Raw genomic sequence first — 25,301 nt, forward strand, 5'->3', positions numbered from 1 at the left:
AATGCTTACCAGTTATTCAGGACTTTTTAAAACCTCTAGTTTGCCATCTCAGGTTAAAAAGTAATGATATGTCTGGAACTGAAATAAGACAAAAAAATTACTCAGGCTGTGTTATCATTTGATTTAAATACATAAGTACTATTGAGAGAGAAAAATCTAATTCTTGAAAGTTTAATCACAAAGAAAGACAAATGCTTCTCCCTTGTGGCTTAGTCACCTTCATTTAAACCTTTTATTTTAGAAGCAATGGGTAGTAGCTAACTAGCTTAATAGTTGAATAGGTGCAGAAATATTGTTTTCAAAAAGGTTTGACCCTCCCCCTTTTTCACTGAGAAATGACAATATCTATTGTTTTGCTCAAGCGCATTAAAAATATTAGTTCATGATTTTCTTAAAACATGTACATGTTTTTTCTGTTTTTTTGCATATGATATCTACTGACCAGGGGTCAAATCATTGGATAAAAGCACATGCGATGATGTATCTCACTTTACTCGTATGAAGTGTGTTATCTCCCTTGATTATCAGGTATTCCTGTAGACCGAAGTGATAATTACATAACAAAGACTATATATTGTGTCATGTTTACTTACAATTTAATAATATTTAAAAGTTGTTTCTTGCCTTTTTCAATATAGTAAACAAATTCCTTTCGGATCTCTCGGAAGTAAACAAAGTGATGATTGTGCCTAAAACAAGTGTTCAGCCCCGTGCCAGTAATGCATTTTAAAAGCAAAGTTTCATTGAGTTTTTGCTGATCTTTATCAATAATATTTATCTTAAACCATTTATAATAACTAGGTACAAATAAAAATCTACTAACCATCATTTTCGGTGGTGTACAAGGTGAAATCATCCATAAATCAGCCTGAAAACTTCTGGAATTAAGCTTCTAATTTGGGTATACATTTACAATTAATTCTCCATAGGCCGTAATGGTAACGTTTTCCTCCGTTGCTCAGTCCATATCGTTTACTTGAACATGTATGATGGCTCATATCGAAGCTGATACATTTATACATGTCTGGTTAAATTTTCGGGGTGGCAAGTGAGATTACTTTTTTCGCAAATTGATGGACCCCGGAAGATGGTGAAAAATGTCAGTCTCCTCATGAAATAATCCCAAAATTCTGATCATAAAATTCAATGAAAAAATTGTCCTTTCTAATAATTTATTTCAGGTCAAATCTACATCTTTCTTTTCTCATCACACCAGCTCTATAAAACAGTTCTTATTGTTCATTTATGTCCATTTTTAAAATCACAGCATCCACAATTGTATGGCGGACTAATATTTTTTTTAATTACGTCATCTGAGTTCCTCATCTCAAGGTCTATTAGGGATCCTGACCCAGTTGGTACAAATCTTTACGGAAATTTCAAAATTAAGATGTATGACATTTATTTACGACCGTTTTTAAAGAAATAAGAAAATAGTTCGTTGTTATTACTATCTATGACAAGTAGGAAATGGTTATAAGCTAAACAATTTCTAGGTCAATTAAACGTTTGTTTTAAACCATCTGAACCCATAAAAATATCAATCGATTTGACACCGATTTCTACAATTCCCGATAAAAATTGCAACTTACTAATCATGTGTTCTATCCAAGAAGGCGATATTGAAAATCCAATTAAAAAAGATAAAACTGAGTGAGTTTGCTCGTTAAAATGTTACAAGAAACCAGAAATGAGGGAGGGACATATTTTTGTTGGAAAAGTTTTAAACAGCCTGGCATCCACAGCCACAGGCACAGACACTTGTCTCAGAATTTTTTTTTCCCTATAGGCTATATCAGGGCTTTCCCTTGAAATTGAAGTAGTGGTATAGGTGGCTTTAATATGCGTTCGTCGAATGCCGGACGCCCACAGCTTGGTGCTTTACGGCAGGGGGTCTAGGGGCCGCTCAAATTCATTTGCTGTTAAAGGAGTTTTATTTACATAATAATCTGATTTGTTAGAAATCTTGATCGATTTATCTTGCTTAACTACGTGCATTTGTAAACAAATGACCCCCCTTTTTTCTCCAAAGACTGTTACGCGTATTTAAATCATACAATTATTTCTCAAGCATTGACAGAAAATTGATATGTCATCTGATTTTCTCTTATTTGTAAACTGTTCAATAAGTCGGATACATAAATCATTTGGAAATGTTTTTTATGTCTGGTCGAGTCAACAATATTCTACTTTCGTTTTTGACCTTGATTTCTGAACACCATGTGGGCTTTGAAAAATGAACTTCAAAAGATACAGATTCTGAACAACATGATCTACTACAATTTCTTTTATTTCACTGATATTATTCCATAACATAAAACTGTCATCCCATCTGATTATCTTCACGTTCTAAAAGCCAAAACCAACGAGTTAATGACCATTGGAACCTCTCTCTTGTTATCTTTGAAAAGAAACGATGCATTCTGACTTTAAATAGACAACCAATCAGTGACCTGAATTCATGTGAACTATATTTAGCCCAAGATAAACACTGACTTTTAATCCTTGTTTATCGTGACCGCGACTTTGCGACAATACATTGTACATCTCTCGGCTGCCTGTAAACATTTGAAAAAGATATTTTTTTTTTGAATTTATATTTTTGTAAGTGAAGTAGACGGCACTTGAAGCCACCGTAAACGGCGAAATCCGCGTATACCGGCTACTTTGGAAAGCCCTGCTATATACCTTGATATAACACAAAGTAGGTACTTAACTCACACTTTTGAAAAATGTCAGTCGGTTGCGAAATTCCGTTATATACGGATTTCTCAGTTCTCAACCCCACTAAAACTTGTTAATAACAATGTCATGAATGTTATGTCATAGATCTAAATCAATTTATCTACTCAATGGTGTATAACACGCCTATGTTTGTTGTTGGGATCATCTGTAGCAATCCTACCCAGGTATGTCAATCATAATTATTTCGTCTTCACTTTAGTTTTACTTCGTCATATTTCATTATATATAGACACAAAAAATTACATGCATCCTGGACTCATCAAAATCTATTGGGTCTCACCATTTCTTAAAGTGATGAGCACCAGGACTCACCATGAAAAAATCCTAGTGAGAACCCTGAAAATGTTATGAAAATTATACACAATACTTATTAACAGTACAGATCAAGTTTGAATTTTAACCATTCTCGAGTTATGCCCTTTATAAATGGAAAAAAAAATGCCATTTTTTAGTTTCCATTTTCTTACTGAAGTTGCCTCAACCAAATTTTATGAAACTTACACCCAATCCGTACAACCACAAAACACAGATCATATATAAAAAAGAAGATGTGGTATGATTGCCAATGAGACAACTATCCACAAAAGACCAAAATGACACAGATATTAACAACTATTGGACGTGGCCGGGTACTTGTACATCCCGACAACTAAAAGACACAAGGAACAGATCTGAGAGTACTTACAGTTATCTGACAGCTAGTTCAAAGCCACTAACAACTAATAAAAAAAATCATGCATCTAAGACTAAACTATCAATCCGTACACATCCAACATCCAATGGATTTAGTGTAAAGACGTCATAAACAGTCAGAGAATATTTAGAAAGCTTAAGGTCATTAACAAAATTAATAACAAAATTGCTCTGAAATGCAGCTAAGACACCATCACTCTTGTCCATGGGTTTAAAGTCTGTGCAGTAAATAAAGTGATTTAAATACAAAAAAATATCACAAAAAAAACAAGAAAGCTTGTATCAAACTTACATATACATATTTCTTAAAAATACAGGATCTTTGAGATTTTTTAGAATTTTGTTATTTTGACTTTCCATAGTTTTATTTATCTCCCTTTGATATTGGCATGACGTAAGCAAATGTTTTTTTTCAAAGTAAAAGTACTTTAGCAGACCAAAAATTTTTCGGTAGAGACACACACGGTCGTAAAGGGCAGAGTTATGGGACGGGTGGAATTACTGGACACGACTGTATATGACTTATTATGAATAAATGTTTAAATGTAATTTTAATCATACACAACCAGGTATAATTCAAATATTCAGTGTATGTAATAAGGGTAGAGAATGTGTCTCTTAACAGAAGATGACATCTTTAAGAGAGATTGATACTCATGCATGATACTAGTCATTTTATACATAAGGTTCATTGGTCAATGTTAAAAATTAATGTTTTCATGATTTTGCTAGATGATCAGATTCTCCATATACATTTATAATCAGTGGTTCAACTATATTTGGTGTATGGATTGATTGTAAGGTGAACATGTCTGTCTAACCGGGTTTATATAAACTTGACCTCATCTTCATGGTTCATTGTTCAATGTTAGTTTTCATAGTTTTGTAAGTTTGTCAGATACTACATGTATAAGCAATAAGTCAACTACATTTGGACGTAAAATTGCCCTTTTCTGACTAGCACCCTGCCGTTTTCAAATCCTGGCTAGAACACTTATGGTGTATGGAATGGTTGTACTGTATGTCTGTCTGGCAAGGTTCATATGACCTTACCATTTAGTTGTCTGAATATGCCTGCTCATGATCTTTAAATATTGATATCTCAGAATTTTTTTCAGTCCAAACTGTGGACTATTGGACCATAACAAAATATTAAAAAATAAATCATTCATAATTTATAATAGATATATATCCAAGTTATTGTTTGAAGACTTACAATGTAATATACCAGTATGTGTTTTCAGGAAGTCCAAAGTTTGTATGAAATGTGGTGGAGAAGCTGTTCTCATTACTAGAATAAATGATCCACTTTGCAGGTCAGTAATTTTTAACTTCTTCATAAAAACAATGTTTGAAAAATAGTAATTCATATTCATTATTTCTCCTAGAATCCTCCATCACTTCTATTAATTATTTTTTTTTATGTCCCAACCTAGGTGGAGGAGGGGCATTAAGTTTAACCCTTGTCTGTCTGTTTGTCCAGACATCCAAAAATTTGTTTCTATCTCTACATGAGTTTGCTTTAACCAAATATTATGAATACAGGTCAAGTTTGAATTCTGGTGGTGTGACTTTAATTGTTCTCAATAAGTATTATGCCTGTTTACAAAAGGAAAAATAAGGGAATTTTTTGTTTCCACTCTCTAACTTGAGTTTGCCACAACCAAACATTATGAAACTTTAATATACATAATGCTTATTACCACTAAACACAGATCTAGATGAGGTTTGAATTTTGGTGGTGTCACTTTTACCATTCTAGAGTTAAGTGATTGAAAAGTTACTGAACTTTTCTTTTCCTTTCTCAACCTTTAATTTGCCTCAATAAGATATTATGAAACTTATACAAAATGTGTATTACCACAAAATACAGGTCAAGTATGAATTTTGGTGGCGTAACTTTTACCATTCTAGAGTTATGCCCGTTTACAAATGGAAAAAATGCTGAATTTTTCATTTCTGTTCTCTTACTGGAGTTTCCCTCAACCAAATGTTATAAAACTTATACACTAATGCTTATTACCACAAACTTAGATCAAGTACATATTTGGGTAGCATTGCTTTACATGTTTAACCATTCTTGAGTTATGCTTCTGTAAAACAGTATATGTAAGCGGGGACATCATCTGTGTCTCATGGACACATTCTCATTTTATTTTGTTAATAAAAATTTGTTAATAGGCCAATCTTAAAATAAAAGATATAGTGGCCTCTTCAAGAATATGATTGATGATCTCCAAAATGACTTAAGTGGTACCCAACACATTCACTGAAATTTATTTGGCTCGTTTAATTTTCATAAAATTTTGACAAATGATTTACATTGACCTTATGACAAAAATATAAAAATTTCCAAAAATTTGAACCAACCATTTTATCAGAAAAATTACACTGGTTATATAGCAGTTTGACAAACACTAATTTTGATCATTGAGAAGCTTATTATTCCTTTAACAACACAACGAAATAAAAACGTTTAGCTGATTTTACAGAGTTATCTCCCTGTAGTGTTAGGTATCACCTTAAATTGTTAGAAGTAATGTTATTTTTTAATATTAATTTAATTTAAATATTATGTAATATGATTTTAAGAAAACTAGGGATAAATCCAGTATAGGGTAGATTAATGTAAGTTTTTTGAATTAATAATACATCAATGCTAATGTTTGTGATTTTGTGAATAAAGTCAATTTTATGGAGGCTGAATTTGGTTCAAGGTGAAAAGAAATTTTAACTATTAAATTTTAAATTGAATTTTCTATTTAAAAATTTCATGCATCATTCTTTCATTTAAATAAATCATTCAGTAAATCTATACATTTCACTTTCAAAACTTCTGTGTATTTAAAATGTTGATATTTACACACTTCATTAAATACTTCAAAGTCATGCATTGTACTTTCATATATTAACATTGTAACATTTTCTTAAAATGATGTTTAAACACTAAGAAAACATATATTATGTTACAAGGAATCTTATATACTGTAAGAATATGTGATACATTTAATGATTGTAATGGAGTTTATAGAATTCAATGAGGAGGATTTCAAAGAGAAGTTTGTAGCTTTGAGGTACGGAATGGATCGATTGATCATCAGTTTGAACAGTAAACTTTTTAAAAATAAAATTATGATTACCGGTAAAGTAATGACAGCTCAGATAATTATATATATAACTTGTATCTAATTTTTTGCATCAAATATTATAACTTACTGGTGTTTTTTTATACCACATTCCACAGTATCTACCCACGAGTTAAAATGCTTTGTTTATTGCAGGGACTGTTTTATGGTATACACAACACATAAGTTCCGAGCAGCTATTGGCAAGTCAAAGATTATACGAGATGGAGAAACAGTATTGGTTGGATTTTCTGGAGGACAGGCATCCAGCTGTCTACTACAGTTGATAAAAGATGTAAGTTAAAATATTGTAAATTCAGAATTTTTTGCAATGTTTTTACTATTGCAGAATATTGAGATGGAATGGCTGGCAAAAAAACCCTGTCATTTGAGAGTTAGTTTTTGTATTCAGCATCTCAAAAATAAGTACACTACAAAAGTTCTGAAAAAAACAATATGTGAATTGTTTATTTAATAAATGCTATTTCTTTAAAAGTCAAGTAGAAAAAGCTAAAAAAAAAAAAAAAGTATCTATAGTACAAAAAGAGATGAACATATAATATTAGTGTCATTGTGGCACATTTTTTGTAATTTAGGCAAGCATTTACAGGGGTACTGATTGTATTTATTAAACTACATTATTTTAGAATAAAGTACAATAAAGTAATCATTGGTGATTTTATTTGTTTGGTTGCTGCCTCATTGATGTTTACCCCACCATCTCCTGTTATTTATAATTGTAAAAAAATTAAACCTTGATTTCTTATTTCATATTTATATATATCTAAGCTGTGTATTATTTTTCTTGAACTTTGATGTAAATTTTATTTTCATTTAAATGTGTTATTTATTCTACAGGGACTCAGTGAAAGAGCACACAAGAAGCTGAGATTCAAGCCAAGTTTGTTATTTATAGACGGTAAATAGAGATTTCACCATATTGTTGATTCGTTTATTTTTCGTTGATACTAATTTTCATGAATGAATCCACAGTACAAAGCATATGTGTGCTGACTCTGCATTACACTGCTGTCATTTATTTATTAAAATTAATGTCACTTCAGAAATGAATTCAATATTTGTTAATTACAAAAATACACAAAAGGATGGAAAGTGCAATAATAAAAACTCACATTTAACATTTGCTGTAACAGTTATTTGATATACGAAGAAATTATAGTAATTGATTTCAAATTATTGTCACACATATGTTTCTTAGATACATGCATTTAATTGTGCACTTGTATTGTTTGAAAAGGTGAAATAAGATGGCAATCCAACATCACTACTTAAAAAACAACTTTAGCAATAGCATTTGGAAAACTGACAATCATGCAACAGAAAATTGTAACCATAAAAATAATAGAATATAAAGGAAAGTTATACTGTTAAAGATATAAAGTTACTGTCTTTGGATCAGATGGTCGATACCAAATATATTGATGAGCATTTAGCTATGCACACAGTTTAGTAATTGTCCCCTGGAACATGATTGTAAAATATTTTTAATATTGACAAATTAGATGAATCAATCCAGATAATCTCTTATAATTTTGTGAATATTCTAATTACAGAGGGCGCTGCAATAGATATGTCAGCAGAAGAAAGATTAAATAGCTGTCAGAAAATTCTCCAAGTAATGGCAAAATCAGGTTTTCCATGTCATATACGATCCTTAGAAGAGGTAATGTATTTTGAATAATAACTTATGATTCTATCAAATTTTGATGTGGTCCTTTTCAATAAAGGTGTTCTTTATCATCCCTACAAACTTGCTTGGAACATCTTGATTTTTTTTTATGTCAGATTCCCTTCATAAATTTGTTTATGTAGTTCAACTTTGGAGACAGTGCAAATCCAGTGAAATGCCACACATGATAGAGGATTTCATTTGTAATTTGGAAAAAAATAGAACCCTGCATATACATTTATTAACTACCAACTCTTCAACTCAAATTCGCCAAAAATAGACATCTAGAGGTTGTGCTAATGTTTTATGTAGTTAACAAGTGCACCCACTGCATATTAGTTGAAAATTATACAGAGTCTGTCTTATACTGTGAGATAACTATAGTAGAAAAGTTATTTGAAGCTTTGGATACAAATAAATAGATGGACTGAAGATAAAAATCAAATTAATTTATTTTTTCAATTTCAGGCCATGGATTCATCTTTCATTACAACAGACAGTAGCAAAGATTCCCTTGCTAGTACAGAGCTTCCTGACCTTGATGAACAATCACAAGGTCAAAGGTCAAAAAATGACCTTGACACTGATCGACCTAAACCTGCTGAAAAACCCAAAACTAATGGTTTACCAATAGACAAAGACTTTAAAGAAAAATGTATACATTATGATGAATCAGAAATAAAGTTAAAGGAGTTGCTGAAATCCTTGAAATCTGTCACAGCTAAGGAAGATTTGATAAAATCACTTAGGTAAAAGAAGAATAACATGGATTTTATTGATAAAATCACTTAGGTAAAGGAAGAATAACATGGGTTTTATATATAGATATTTTAATTGTGTGAATTGTTTGGGGTTTTTCTACGACCGCAAACATTTTTTGCCAAAAACGAGCATTTTTCTAGTTTCCTGACAATAACTAGTGTTTAAGTGTTATGGATCTCTCTGAAATTGTACTACAAGGTTCCATACTACAAAGGAAAGACTGGGATTGAGTTATGGGGTTATTGTTCCTAAGGGGAATTTTTTTCCAATTTTTTTAGGGGATTCATATTTTTTTTCCAAATTTTCCAAATTTTCAATTTTTGAAAAATTTCAAGAAGAAATCTTCAATTGCACAGTATTGCACAATAGATTTGTAACATCTTTGACCACATTTATTTTGTGTCAGAAACCTATATTATGCAAAAATTTGATCACAAACGAAATTCAGACAGTATCAAGCTTGAATATTGTGTCCAAATTTGCCCCAACTGTTCAGGGTTCAACCTCTGTGGTCATATCAGGCTGCACTCAGCGAAGCATCTTATTTAAACAGTAGATCTGAAAATATTCGAGACAAAAAAGTATAAAAGATATACAACTTACTGGTACTCATTACAATAAAAAAAAAGAAGATGTGATATGATTGCCAATGAGTCAACTCTTCACAAATATTCACGAGAGATGTAAGCAGCTATATGTATAGGTCACCTTGTAAGCCTTCAATAATGACCAAAACTGTACAATAAACTATAAAAATCTCTTAAAAGATGAAAAATGTCAAACAAGAAAACCAACCGCTTGATTTATATACAAAACAATAAACACAAACAAATTTAGTAGGTTTTATGATATATATTTGATACCAAAAGGGCTTGACCAGTAAATTTTAGTAGATGATTTGTACCATTTTTTTTTTTTAAATTTGTGACTCTGTTTTTGTTTACATTCTTACAGGTATAATATCTTGATAGATACAGCTAGAAAACATAGTCATACTAAAGTTATGACAGGAGATTGTAGTACCAGGTTGTCAGTAAGACTGTTGTCAGATATTTCTCAGGGAAAAGGGGCGCATGTTGCAATGGAAACAGTAAGTAGGATATAAAATCCTGACCACATTGAAACATTTTAAAATTGAGAATGGAAACAGGGAATGTGTCATAGAGACAACAACCTACAAAAGAGCAGAAAACAGACATGGGCACGTATGTGTCTTTTTCACAGCAAGAGAATCCTAAACACAGAGTCAGGCTTCAGCTTGATGTACACAAAATGTGTACTAGTTCAGGGAAAATGGACGTCACATTAAACTTTATTATGTTTGAATGAACCAAATTTTAAAAAAAAAACCAAGACTAACAAAGGCCAGAGTTTCCTGACTTGGGACAGGCGCAAAAATGCAGCAGAGTTGATAAATGCTGTATAAAGGGTAAGGAATCCAGGTCTGACTCTAGAAATTCAGTACATAATCACAGAAACAAAAATCATCATAATAGTAGTGTATTATTTTTAGGCCCTGCAACGAAGTTGTCGGTGCCATATAGTTTTACCCTTGTCCATAATTCCGAAATTCCGTCATTCCGCAACAAACTATTATACAGAGTTGTTTTCTAAACGCCTTCAGATATTTGGCTGATTTTGGTATGTGAGTTAACCATGATGAGTTGCAGATCAAGTTTAAGTTTTGTTTCGCTCCGCTAATTTTTGCCGAAATTACAGGCTTTGGAATTTGATATATAGTTGAAAATCACAATTATACAGATTTTTTTTTTTTCCGTCATTCCGCAACAAACTATTATACAGAGTTGTTTTCTAAACGCCTTCAGATATTGGGATGATTTTTGGCATGTGAGTTAACCAAGATGAGTTTCAGATCAAGTTTAAGTTTTGTTCCGCTCAGCTAATTTTTGCTGAAATTACAAAGTATGGACTTTGATAAATTTTTGAAAATCACAGTTACAGACTTTTTTTTTCTAAACGCTTTCAGTTTATACATTGATTAATGCAAGTTTGATTTCTACCACCATTATTTTCCAAACCAATAATTTTTTTCAGATGGAATTTTATCTCTAGTTTAAAGATCTTGCTTACAAGGAGGAATTCTTAAATATCTGACCTTTAGGGTGATGTTACTCTATGTGTTAAAATAGACCATTTGTTTTTTCTGTTTACATATTATATGTCATTGTTTTAATTATTACATGAAAAGAATTATCAGATTATTAAAAAAAAAAAACATACCAATTTCAACTATTTATAGTCAATAATAAGATAATTTGTATAACTAAAACAATACCAGTATTATGTTATTTAAAATGATCTAGCGGAGCTTACGTATGTGTGTGATAAGGATGATGGGCATTATAAATATAATTGATTTCTAATCATCTATCAGTGTCACCAAACAGATATACAAATGAACTGAGTGTATGATATGGGACGAATAACTGGACACTCTTTTGATGATTTTATCCCAAAACACCTTTCTATAGATGGACTGGTCTTAAATAAGTAAAATGGTTAAACCCTGCCCATTCAAGTGAAATAAATCAAGTAATTCATAAAAAATATGTGTGTGTGGAACAAAATTAAATCTGTATACCAGTAAGGCCTTCTTTTGTTGGAGTTATTGAAAATTTTGAAAACAAATAGCCCATTTCAAAGGATAAGGAAAGGACATTTAAAAACACAGTATCTTTATATTTGCAGGGTTTTGCAGATAAAAGGCTAGATGACATTACTGTAGTGCGACCTATCAGGTAATAAATAATAAAAATTAATTTGAAAACTCAGTTGAAATTGAGTATTTAAATGGGGAATGTGTCAAAGAGACAACATCCTGACCATAGTGCAGAAAACAGCTGAAGGCCATCAATTGGTCTTCAACACAGCCATAAAACCCAGCATCCAGAGGCTAGCCCCTAAACAAAAATGTGTACTAGTTCAGTGAAAATAGATATCATACTCAGGGTATGAAATAAGCAGCGGCCCTAAAATTTGGTGTGGGCTACTTAAATTTCTGCTTTTCTTGTATAGGACTACCCGGTATATATGTAGGCTTCAAAATTTAAGCTGTGGGCTACCATTGCCAAAGTCTTAAGTTCTAACCCTGATACTGAACTCCCAAACATATCAATGAACTAAATTACAAATCATACAAGAATTACAATGGCCAGAGGCTTCTGACTTGGGAAAGTTGCAAAATGCAACAGGGTTTAAAATGTTTAGTGAAATCTCAACCCTCCCCATATAGCTCTAGCAAATGTAGAAAAAAATAAACACACAGCAATACAAACAGTAAACTCAATTTAAAAAGTTTTAAGTCTAATGTCAGAACATTTGCATTGTTAACTTGCTATTTTATTGACAACAAACCAAATGATATACATGTGTGAGGGCATGATGCGAGAAAATTCTCAGATTGATTTATTAAAGCTGTAAAACAAAGTATTTCATAGTAAAAGTAAAAGTACTTGTGATGTTTCAAGACATATTTACAGAGTAATTAAATATTTTATTGCTTTTATATGGACATTTCGTTTTTCTATTATTAAGGGATTTTAGTTCCAAAGAAGTGACCTTACACAATGTACTAAATGATGTAGAGTCTGTATTTATACCTACTTTGACAACTAAGGTAAGATTAGGTTAAAGGTTATAACATCAGCACTTTCATTTAAGTCATTAATTATCCTGAGGTTATTAAATCAGATTGAGAGCTCTGCCCTAACACCATTTCTGGTCAAGATTTGTACCATAGCTGATATGGAAATTGACTTAAAATTATATCTGTATGTTAAAGCAATTAACTTGCAATTATATCTTATATAATTTCTCTATAGATATAGGAAGATGTGGTGTGAGTGCCTATGAGACAACTCTCCATCCAAATAACAATTTTAAAAATGTAAACCATTATAGGTCAATGTACGGCCTTCAACACGGAGCCTTGGCTCACACCGAACAACAAGCTATAAAGGTCCCCAAAATTGCTAGTGTAAAACCATTCAAACGGGAAAACCAACGGTCTAATCTATATAAAATTTAAAAAAACGAGAAACGAGAAACACGTATAAATTACATAAACAAACAACAACTACTGTACATCAGATTCCTGACTTAGGACAGGTAAATGCATGTTAATGTAATGCTTTTATATGTGATATCATGTTACACATGTATCTGTGTCTGAGTGTTCAAATAAAATCTTGAAAAAAAATCTAAATTGTGAAGCTTTTAAAGTCAGATTTCAACAATTTTTTTTATTTTAATTATATGTTTCTGACATTTAGAAAATATAATGTGATTATAAATTATGATGGTTTTGATGTTGATTATAATAAACTTTTGTAAACTTGTAGAAATAATTCAGACTTTTGGTTTTCTCTTTGAAATTGTTTCACATTTTGTCATCACAGGGTCTCTTAAGGTGGTACCTAACACTACAGGGAGATAACTCTGTAAAGTCAGCTAAACGTTTTAATTACGTTGTGTTGTTAAAGGAATATTAAGCTTCTCAATGATCAAAATTGGTGTTTGTCAAACTGCTATATAACCAGTGTAATTTTTCTGACAAAACGGTTGGTTCAAAATTTTTTAAGATTTTATATTTTTATTAAAGGGTCAAAGTAAATAATTTGACAAAATTTAATGAAAATTAAACGAGCCAAATTAATTTTAGTGAAAGTGTTGGGTACCATCTTAATCTTTGTTAAACACTGACAGAGATCTATAATTGTTCACATCTTTGTTATTGAGTATTTGTGTATTGGTGGATAGTTGTCTCATTGGCAATCATAGCACAACTCCATATTTTTGTGTTGTTGCTGTAATTTGTCATGTAAGACCGATCAATATAGCATTGTACATGTATTAAATTTTGTTATAGGCACCACAGAATACCAGTATAGAACATTTAACAGAATCATTTATAACAGGTCTGCAGGCAGATTATGGGTCTACTGTCATGAATATTATGAGGTAAGACACCAATTATTGTAAATTCAAAAAGAATTGTGGGAATTTATAATTGCGATTTTTTAAGATTTGACAAAATTGCGATATTAATTATTGGTGTATCATGAAAATCTGCATACAGATATATGTAACAGACATCATAATGTGGTTCTTATTATTGCGAAAGTCACCAAGTCACATTATTCGTATTAATAAAAACCTTGCAATAATTTCTGAATTTATAGTAGTAAGTTCACGATTTAATTAGCTGTGTTGAATACCCATTGTAACCTTTGGCTGTTTTCTGCTCTTTGGTTTAGTTGTTGTCTCTTTGACACATTCACCACTTCTATTCTCAATTAGAAGTGACTTTTTAATTTGACAGATTTGTAGGCAAACACTTCCTTTTCTCAATATAAGGACATAAAAGTTCATTCTTTTTGGAAGATCTGCAAGCAACAATTTGATGTTGTAAAATACTAATTTGATTAACAGAAAAGATACTGATTATCTCCCTTTTCACTGGAAAAAAGTCAAGTATGGTTTTTTAAAAAGGGATACTGTTTTATAGAAAATCACCATTGATTTCCTTTTATAATTTTTTTGTAGGACTGGTGAAAAACTAAATACAGAAATACTTGATTCCACAGAACAGCAGTGTATAATATGTCATGTAAGTTTAAAGGAAATCAAGCTGTTGTTGTTTCTTCATGTTTACCAAAAATACTTATGCCTGTCCAATGGACATTGAAAGTACTCTCATACCTACAGTTTTCATCAGTTTAAGGGGGTAGACCTTGGTTCAGGGAGATAACTCTTTAAATCAGTTCAGCGTTTGTAAAAGTCAAGTTCATCAATGTATTTTAAGCATTTACCTGAAACAGATTGAAAATAGTCTATGTAACCTAGAAGCTTAGAATATATTTTTGAAAATGGTTGACACAAAAGTATGGATGATTTTAAGAGTTATTTCCCTTAACCTAGGTCTACCTCCTTAAACCAAAATTATTTCAAACAGTGTCAGCAGTACATTGATGATGAGTTTGTAAATCAGGTCCAAGCAATTATCATTATTTATTGTGAGGAGTACCAGTATATTTTCCATCAAAAAGAAACCATTTGGAAACTGAAAGAGATCTTTTCCAATCTAGATTAAATGCAATTTATGTCAAAAGTTTACATTAGTAATTTCTAGCTGAGTTGGAAAGTAAGCCTGGTTCAAATATTTTGGGGGAATTGAACAACTTGAAGATGCAAATAATGAAAATCATTATACTGTAAGCACTTTCAAGCTTGTATTTCTCTAAAGGGTTCAATGAAAATTTTGTCAAAGGTCTACATCAGCAAATTTAAAACAAATTTGAAATTCAGTTTTTTTTCAATAGTTTTCAATTTCAGAACCTTAAAGTAAGAAAAATTTAAATACTTGTACATCAAAATAAAATTAATATACTGTAAATACAGAAATTATTGAGTGCATTTATTATTACGATTATGTTATTTTAAACTGAATGCTATTTTGATTATTGCGATAGGGAGAAAATTCCAGTGTAATTGATATTCATAATTTCAAAATGCGAGTTTAAATTATTGCGATTATAAACCTGTCGCATTTTTCGCAATAATAAAAACATCACAATAATTTTTGAATTTACAGTAACATTAGGTATTTTTTAATTCGGTTAAACACTGCTGATAGATTTTTTACCTAGATATTAGTTCAATTAGGAAATAATGATTTTTTTGCTTATTAAGATAATGAAATGCATATTGTTTTACGTTGTCATATCGGGGCCTTTTATAGTTGACTATGCGGTATGGGCTTTGATTATTGTTGAAGGCCGTAGGGTGACCTATAGTTGTTAATGTCTGTGTCATTTTGATCTCTTGTGGACAGTTGTCTCATTGGCAATCATACCACATCTTCTTTTTTATATATACTAACTTAATGAGAAAAAAAAACTAATTTCAGGCCCCTTTAGATACATCAACTGGTATAGCTTCAGCCCTTAATGCTGTAGAATTTTCACAAAAGATATCGAGGAAGAATGATGATAAATCATCTCCTGAATGTTGTGGAGAAGGAGACGGAAGTTGTAATACAAAATCTGGCAGGTTTGTTTAATGATAAAAACAAAATTTGTTGAATTTCTTATCTGTATTAGTTCAATAAAAAAAATAAAACACATTGTCAACATATTTTTTTGCTGCATTGCACTGTGCAGCCCTGAATGTGAAATAAACTTGCCAAAGTCTCTTTATTATTTTAATGAAATTGAATAAATTTAGTCAAGTACCGGCCATATCTAATTCTCACTTGTTAAGAAACATTTACTTTACTTTATAAAATTGTGTATTAATTTTATTTTTTTAAAACCTAGATTTCAATTTAGCTGATCCCATTGAGTATGATTCTCATATTCCAGTTAGCAATACAAGGAGATAAATAGTATTGTATGGCATCCATTGTATTTAGTCCAGTTATGATTCATCTAATAAGCAGGGATTTCACTGATTAGTGATGAATTTGAAATTATTTACTGTACTCAGATTTCAAACACGCTTATATCAAGCTTTTTTGTGCTGATGCATCATTTATTATGTTGAAATGATGATACATTGTAGGATGATTTGATGAAAGATTTCATTCATAGTATAAGAGGACAAATATAGTTTATTGTAATGTTACAGAATCTAATTCAATTCCAAATCATGTAAACATAGGGTTTCGGCAATATTTTTGTTTATCTAGGTGAGCAGTGCAAATTACGCTCAATTTCTAAAAAATAAAAGTCTTGGTAGATATTAGTTGTGCTGACACAAGCTATAAAAACTTGGTCACAAGTTAAAGAACCTAATATATATAAATGCTATAAACTTATCTTTGCAGATTAAATAAAGAAGAGGCCTTATCAACTTTATGCTATGGTTGTCGTCTAATGGTTAAAGACTTGGTAAGGAAACAAAAATAATTTATGTTGTCTGGAAATATTTTTCAATACAAAAAAGTGGTTTCATTGAACACAGAAATTGAATTCATTAATAAAACAGATTTTCTAATAATGTACTATTAAGATAAAGTTCAAATTGACTGCTGTTTCTACATTTGATTTGTTTTCACACTATCAACAGTTTAAAAATATTAACAGATGCATTTTACTCTTTGGTCTCTTCCAGAGATAGTTGAATAACACCTGTATATAATGATTCATTTAATTAAATAAATTCCAAAAATTTGTCAAGTATGGATCTGTCTTTCATCTTATATACAGGAGGTGTGAAAACACTTTAGCTACTAATAATTCAGAAATAATTTACTATGCTTTTATTTTTGCAAATAATGCGTCAAAATGCATGTACACCTTTCTATAGTTTGTCCATCATTGAAGTAATTGTTACCATGACAACAGAAAATAATTGATGTCAAAAACAAAACGCAAATGTCATAGGTCAATAAAGACAAAAATGAGATCTATCAGAGTAAAGTCAAGGAACACTAAAAAGGATATATTGCTTTAGTTAAAAATCTAATTTTATATAAAATTCATTTCACTTCTTGTAGGTTTGTATTTCCTTAAATTGTTGAATTGTTCTTGAATTTCAGCCTACTACTCAAATTGAGTTATAAATTTACCTTACATTTTCAGGATAAACAGTACTTTAGGTTACTCTGCGTTTTGCTTCCAAGTTATCGATTTATATTAATCTTTAAATTTCAAGCTTCAATTTAAAGAACATATGCACAAAATGTTTTCAATATGTTATTTAAAACACAAATGATTATGTGGGGTAATAAGCTGCTTCCTATTATTTATGTTTAATAAAAACCAAAATCTAGAGGTTATTATCGTGTAAACTAGACTGTTGCACTCACTAATTAAAAAAAAAAATTGCACCTCAGTAATGTTGAGAAAAAGTGTGTTTAATTCTAGTGATTTTTAACACAAATTTTTAGGCATTACCAAAACATTTGTGGGCCACAATTCCATCCATGTATATCACTAAGTTATATTGTTTGCTACTGACCCCTATGGATCCATAGAGATTTAGAAAAGTCAATAGGGGTGAGGCCAAAGACCAAATCTCTGATGGTTGTTACTCACCGTCTTTGGTCTGTAGGGGGTCAGTGGTGAACTGTATAATGATTTTATCTCATGCAGGAATTTTCTTGCTGCATGCTTTGTAGAAAAATGAAAAATGAAGTACAACTACACTAATATATAGATGACATGACCATAAATAGTAGACATCATGTCATGAACCCTAAATGAAATTTACTAACCCCCTACAGATCCATAGGGAATCACTAAGTGATGGCTTTTAATCAATCACAATATCATAAATTTATTTGCAGTGCAAGAAACATGTATATATAACTGTGAAATCTACACAGTGTTACAGCAAAATGCACTGAGTGTGTAGGTCAGTGATTTTGCTAGCGCTCGTCACTTTCGTATTTTACGAAAAGGTTTTCTCATTGACGAAAGTATTTCAAATCAATTTCGTCACTTTAATTTTGAAAGTGTAAAAAAAATTTCGCAATAAAAACCATAAATCTACTTGTCTTCATGTTTTTGACAAGTTTATGACCTCCAGGTAATTAACATTTTCAACAGGTGTTACAAGTTGTGATTACAACTAATTATCCGCTTATCGCCATCAGATGGGTCACTTATCCGTAATTTATTAATTAACCCCATCATTGAATGACCATCATATTTATTTCCCCAGGAAAATCTGTCAGTCGGCATTTCAACAACCAGGAGTATAATTTCGTCATTTTTTTAATAAAAAATGTAACAACCCGGACAGTTCGCATTTGAATTTCAATATTTCCCAAACGATCACAATCTGAAGTTAATTTGTCGTAGATTCGTCATTCAAAGGCATTTTCGTCATATTTGATTTAAATTTTTCATCAAAAGCTTTCGACAATTTCCATTTAAAATAAAGAACTTTAATGTGTTTATTCAAAAAGTTCACGATGTTAAACAGGTGCTTCCTGTACTGTGTTCAACGCATGCGTGAAAGTATTCTTTTGACTATTTATAGACATTAAAAAGTAAACGTAAAATATGAAATCATTTAGAATCAATTAAACGAGAGAGACAAATATATATCTCTTACTAAAGGAAATTAAATCGAAAAATTTTCTGATGAATCCGGACTCGTTTTGAATTTATTATCCACGTGTCACTTCCCGTTTTCGTTTCATTTTAAAACCGAAAGTAGTAGTAAACGTGATCTATTGTTGATTTGTTTACAACCTCCTTTCAGTCATTATAATCGTTCCAAAAAGGATTTTATACATTTCCAACTTGATAGAAATGATTTCCAAATATCGACTAAGACGTTTTATAAGGATAATGATTATGCAGTGAAATAATCATTGCAAATTAATTTCTGCAGTGATTCCTTGTTTAAAAAAAATAGAATCCAACTTTTGTTGATCAGGAATGACCCCTGGAACAAACTGAAGAGAAATTGTGAACTAAATTTCTGGATTCCATGTCAGAATCTTTCATAATGGTCAATACAGTCAAATCATACAATAACTGCCAATCATGCTGGAGCCTCAATCCCTTAAAATCTGACTAAGCTAGTAATATAATCATTGGTCCATTGCTTTTACACAAAATAAGGTTGATTTTAATAGCGCGCAAAAGTGACTAAAGCCCTCAAAATCCTAGCTTAAACCCTGGTGTAGGTAAAGGTAATATCTTTAGCTAGCTTGCTTGCTTTCTGACCCTTGAAGTCATTATTAAGTTAGGTATACTACCCCCTTTTAAAAGTAGACGAGTCCAACAGATAACCAATCTATTTGTCTGTAGGACTAGTCTATTCCAAAAGGAGGGTAGTATAGTTTACCTAATAATGATTTCACAGTTCAGTGTACAAGCAATCCAGCCAAAGACATTACCTTTACCTACACACTCAATGCATTTTGTTCTGTTGTTTTGGCAACATGGTCTAACAAAGTTTAAACCATGGTGAGATATTCAACCTAATACTAATTATATCCAAGCATTTGTTAGTAGTATGAAAAATTGTACAAAAATGTTACAGAAAATTGTTTTGGCAACTTGGTCTAATGAGTAAAGTAGTTTTAACCATGGAAAGAAATTCAAACCAATCATATTCAAGCATTTGAAGTTATGAGAACTCATATAAAATTTATAACTTAATATTTTCTTATTTCAGAGTGATGTAAACAAACTTCCAGAGTATATTCAGCGAGACATTACAAACAGAATAAATAGGTATGTGACTGCCTGAATAGTAACATATTTTAGAATTTTTCAAAACTTTCCAGGGAAGGTATTTAGACCCTTTGGTAGTCACCAAAAGGGTTATGCAATCTTTTTTTTCATGTCTTGGCATAAGTTTCAAATTATGCATTTTAGAAATCTTCTCATGTAGAATACCCTTACCTAAATTCTGATTGGGGTTTGTTATAAAGTTTACATGATACTCTAGGAGTTGGAGCTATGTTGCAGTCTCCTTGTTCATTCATCTGTTGGTTAATCTGTTTGTCCCTCTGTTCATTCATCTTTTCTTGGAAAAAATATTGCTATCACACTTTTTCATGAACTACCATACAAAATGATTGTTTAAATAAGGAGATGTGGTTTAATTGCCAAAAAGACAACCATCAACCGATGTCCAAACGATGAAGATGTAAACCTCCGAGTATAGGTCATCATTTGGCCTTCAACAATAAACAATCCGCACAGTAATAAAGGGGAACAGCTTCTATTGTCACTTATGGTAATAACAACTGGATTTTGTCATCTAAAGGATGATTGATCTTAGAGTTATTTCCCTTTATATACATACCAGCAATTTAAACTGGTGCATTAGGTTAACAAAATTTTTTAATTCAGTATTTTTTAAAACAATCATTTTGAGATTCTTTAATCAAGATCATTCAGATTCACTACAAGAGTTACTTCCACATTTATCATTTGAAAATAGCAGCCTGTCTAACTGAAATATGAGAAAAGCTATTTTTTCTATAATGTCAATGTGTAAAGTTCATCGTCTCCACCCACCTAAAACAACAAATACCAGACAGGCATTTTTTTGTAATGTTTATGTTTCGGTAATGTATTTTTATTTTTTTGTTGGTTTTTGTTGGAGGAGAGCTCAGATGATCACATTAATGTGAATTTTACTCTCAACAAAATTCAAGTACATAATTGTTGGTTGCCTTGATAAGAACAAATTATAAAGCATCTTGATGAAGAATTGATTTATTTGCATAATAAAATATCAGCATCATCACAGTAACATAACAGTAATCAATTTTTTTAACATCCTCTCTTTTTAAATAAGGGAAGCCTCAGTAGCCTAGTGGTTTCGGTAGTCAAACAACTATATCACTAGACAGTCAACACTAAATCTCGACATAGGGATAGTGATCCGGCGTAGCGACCTCGACCTCATTTCATGGATCAGTGAACAAGCTTAAGTTTTGGTGATCAAGTCCATATCTCAGATACTATAAGCAATAGGTCTAGTATATTTGGTGTATGGAAGGACTGTAAGGTGTACATTTCCAACTGGCAGGTGTCATCTGACCTTGCCCTCATTTTCATGGTTCAGTGGTTATAGTTAAACTTAAAGTTTTTGTGTTTTGGTCTGTTTTTCTTATACTGTATGCAGTCCCCCCCCCCCCCCCCTAAATCCGCCTCTGATGGCAGCATCAATTCCCTAGTGAAGTCCTTTTGCAAATCACATTCTAATCGTATTTTCGGAAAAGACTTTGTATGATTTAAAGCATGCAAAGTATTATATTCCGAGTGGAAATTTAGGTACAATTCAGGCAAACTCATAGATCATTTAAATCATTCTTATTAAAGATTACCAATTCAGCAATCATTAGATCTTTGAAATATTGTTTTTATTGGTATTGATATAAATATTGATATTGTTAATAGTCAGTTAAAAAAAACTATCCTTAAAAAAAACAAAAAACAATAGTGTTGAAAGTGGTGTTAAACTACAATCAATCGATCAATTTTAAAATAAGGTTTGGTAGAGTATTGTCATTCACACAATTAAAGTTAAGCTTCATCACTGTGTACCTGTTGTTTCAATATTTTACAATGATTGTTTCATATAATTCATGCTTATGACAAAGTATGTCAGCAGTGAATGTCTTTAATGACAGCTGGAATTTAGAAATCATTCTGAATGGAGATAACCCTAACAAAAGGTTTGCTTTCCATGACAGAAAGGTTTCTTACATAAAGTATTATCAATGAAAATGATGTACTAAAAATAGTATCCAATTGATCATTTACATTTCCATTCAGATAAAAATAGAGATATAAAATGGTGTTTGTCTGACAGAATTGGATTTTTGGAATTCTTTAAATTCTTCATTATTATAAACAATGACAATAAATAACTGCATATCAAAAATCATGCACAAGATACAGAAAAATTTCAAATTGAAAAACATCTGAATATGATAGATAACAATAATAGAATTAAAAATCCTGGCTGAAAAATCCCAAAGTATGCAGAACTTTGGTAACAGAAAGGTAATTCATTCCCACCCACAATAAATTATGATTTTATGTAAATATCAACAGTTATTGCTAGATCTATGAAGTTAATAATTCACTTTTCTGTCTTACAATCATATGCTAAAACAAAAAATGCTGCACATTTTGTTAATAAAACTAATTTTATCAGTTATATCCAAAATTGCATGCATGCTATTTTCTGATATGTTTTAGAAGATGATCATGAAGCAAAGAGCTTTTTTTACATTTTATGTTGTTTTTTTTATTTTTCAGATCAAAGATGAAAGCAGATATTCAAGATTATTTATTAGCAGATGATTAACAGATATCTGTTTTGATAAAAAATAAATTTTATTTTATTGTTGAACATTCTGTTTTTATAATATTTTCATAATATTTTATGTGCCCTCATTCTAGCTTTGATAACTCTTGAAAAATGATTATTTTACAAATACTGTAATTTCCACCAGCAGATAACTTTTGAAAGTACATCATCAAGATGCCCTTTATAACTAGAAAATTGCTGATTTTTCATTTTCCGCACTCTAACTTTAGTTTGTCTGATTCAGTTTTATGAAACTCATACACAAAGCTAAGAACAACAAAACGCAGACAGAGCAGTGGCGGATCCAGAGGGGGGTTCCGGGGTTGGAACCCCCCTTTTTTTGAACGATCATTGCATTTGAATGGGGACATATAGTTGGAACCCCCCTTTGTCCTGGGATGGGACCCCCTTTTTCTGGATCTGCCACTGACAGAGCTCGAAATTTGGGCAGTTAGTCATAAACCATTCTAAAGTTATTAGAAATAATGAGTGCCAATGAGACAATTCTCCATCCAAGTCATAATTTGTAAAAAGTAAACTATTATAGGTCAAAGTACAGCCTTCAGGATGGAAGCCTTGGCTCACAATTAACAGCAAGCTATAAAGGGCCCAAAAAATGACTGGTGTAAAACAGGAAAACCAATGGTTATATAAAACAGAAGATATGGTATGATTGCCAATGAGACAACTGTCGACAAAAGACCAAAATGACACAGACATTAACAACTTTAGGTCACTGTACGGCCTTCAACAATGAGCAAAGCCCATACGACATAGTCAGCTATAAAAGGCCCCGATAAGGCAATGTAAAACAATTAAAAAAAGAAAACTAACAGCCTTATTTATATAAAAAAATGAACGAAAAACAAATATGCAACACATAAACAAATGACAACCATTGAATAACAGGCTCCTGACTTGGACAGGCTCCTTTTTATTCTTGAAAGTTTCCTAAGCTTGAGCAGAGGCAATCATGTCCTCAAACACATTCTTCTATTGAATAATCTTCATCAGGTATGCTTTTGATCTAGATATAATTTAATTTTGGATGTAACACGTCTTCTGATTGGCTGACGTTATTTTGTTATCAGCCCATAGACATAATTTAGTCATGTGATCGTGACGTCATCAACGTTTTTCGTGGTTTTCTACGGTTTAAAATGGAATTTAGAATTAAATTTTAAGAAATGACTGTAATATTTTTCTGTCTTCGAAATAACATAAAAAATGTGGTGAACACTGTTAAATAACCCGCTATGCGCGTTATTCAGTGTGCACCAAATTTTTTATGTTATTTCTTCAGTCATTCCTTAAATAAAATATAAAAATATTTTGGTCTCACAAAATTGCATTATTTATTTACAAACACATATGTATCATTTATCACTGGTGTTAAACTAATAATGGTAACTATAATTACGACGCTCTCAATATGGCGACAGCAGAAATTGGTTTAATCAGTTCAGTCATTTTTTTGTCGAGCCTGCAACTTTTGTTGCAGAAAGCTCGACATAGGGATAGTGATCCGGCGGCGGCGGCGGCGGTGTTAGCTCACTTCTTAAAAGCTTTATATTTTAGAAGGTGGAAGACCTGGATGCTTCATACTTTGTATATAGATGCTTCATGTTACGAAGTTTCCGTCAGCCACATGTCCAATGTCCTTGACCTCATTTTCATGGTTCAGTGACCACTTGAAAAAAAAGTTCAGATTTTTTGTAATGTTGAATTCTCTCTTATTATAAGTAATAGGATAATTATATTTGATATGTGCGTACCTTGCAAGGTCCTCATGTCTGTCAGACAGTTTTCACTTGACCTCGACCTCATTTCATGGATCAGTGAACAAGGTTAAGTTTTGGTGGTCAAGTCCATATCTCAGATACTATAAGCAATAGGGCTAGTATATTCGGTGTATGGAAGGACTGTAAGGTGTACATGTCCAACTGGCAGGTGTCACCTGACCTTGACCTCATTTTCATGGTTCAGTGGTTAATAGTTAATTTTTTGTGTTTTGGTCTATTTTTCTCATACTATATGCAATAGGTCTACTATATTTGTTGTATGGAATGATTGTAAGGTGTACATGTCTAGCGGGCAGATGTCATGTGACCTTGACCTCATTTTCATGGTTCAGTGGTCAAAGTTAAGTTTTTGAGTTTCGGTCTTTTTATCTAATACTGTATGCCATAGGTCAACTATATTTGGTGTATGGCAATATTTTATGATCTTTATGTCAGTTGCACAGGTTTTATTTGACCGTGACCTCATTTTCACGGTTCATTACACAGTGTTAAGTTTTTGTGTTTTGGTCTATTTTTCTTAAAATATAAGTAATGGGTCAACTATATATGTTGTATAGAAGCATTGTTAGCTGTACATGTCTGCCTGGCTTGGTTCATCTGACCTTGACCTCATTTTCAAGGTTCATTGGTCTTTGTTTAGTTATCTTGGTTAATGTTAAGTTTATATGA

The 25,301-nt window shown here is 31.4% G+C and overlaps 1 protein-coding gene across 1 annotated transcript; it reads left to right on the plus strand.

The window, feature by feature from the left end:
* The first annotated feature begins 1,561 nt into the window (after positions 1-1,561).
* Positions 1,562-22,872, plus strand: LOC143079633 (cytoplasmic tRNA 2-thiolation protein 2-A-like). Its single transcript, XM_076255073.1, has 15 exons — positions 1,562-1,653; positions 4,683-4,754; positions 6,720-6,858; positions 7,422-7,482; positions 8,138-8,247; positions 8,722-9,002; positions 9,970-10,105; positions 11,725-11,774; positions 12,571-12,652; positions 13,904-13,995; positions 14,581-14,644; positions 15,944-16,086; positions 16,862-16,925; positions 20,173-20,231; positions 22,779-22,872. Exons 1-15 carry the CDS (start codon positions 1,598-1,600, stop codon positions 22,825-22,827), a joined length of 1,458 nt encoding a protein of 485 aa, XP_076111188.1. The 5' UTR covers positions 1,562-1,597; the 3' UTR covers positions 22,828-22,872.
* The last annotated feature ends 2,429 nt before the right edge of the window (positions 22,873-25,301 follow it).

Source organism: Mytilus galloprovincialis, chromosome 6 (genome assembly GCF_965363235.1).
Source record: "Mytilus galloprovincialis chromosome 6, xbMytGall1.hap1.1, whole genome shotgun sequence".
Taxonomy (NCBI): domain Eukaryota; kingdom Metazoa; phylum Mollusca; class Bivalvia; order Mytilida; family Mytilidae; genus Mytilus; species Mytilus galloprovincialis.

Excerpts from the sequence above, each read along its gene's own strand:
- LOC143079633 (XM_076255073.1), top strand. The coding sequence starts at position 1,598 with ATGTGTTCTATCCAAGAAGGCGATATTGAAAATCCAATTAAAAAAGAT. Across the intron at positions 1,654-4,682 it reads ATTAAAAAAGATAAAACTGA|GAAGTCCAAAGTTTGTATGA; the intron begins GTGAGTTTGCTC and ends ATGTGTTTTCAG. Across the intron at positions 14,645-15,943 it reads AGCAGTGTATAATATGTCAT|GCCCCTTTAGATACATCAAC; the intron begins GTAAGTTTAAAG and ends AACTAATTTCAG.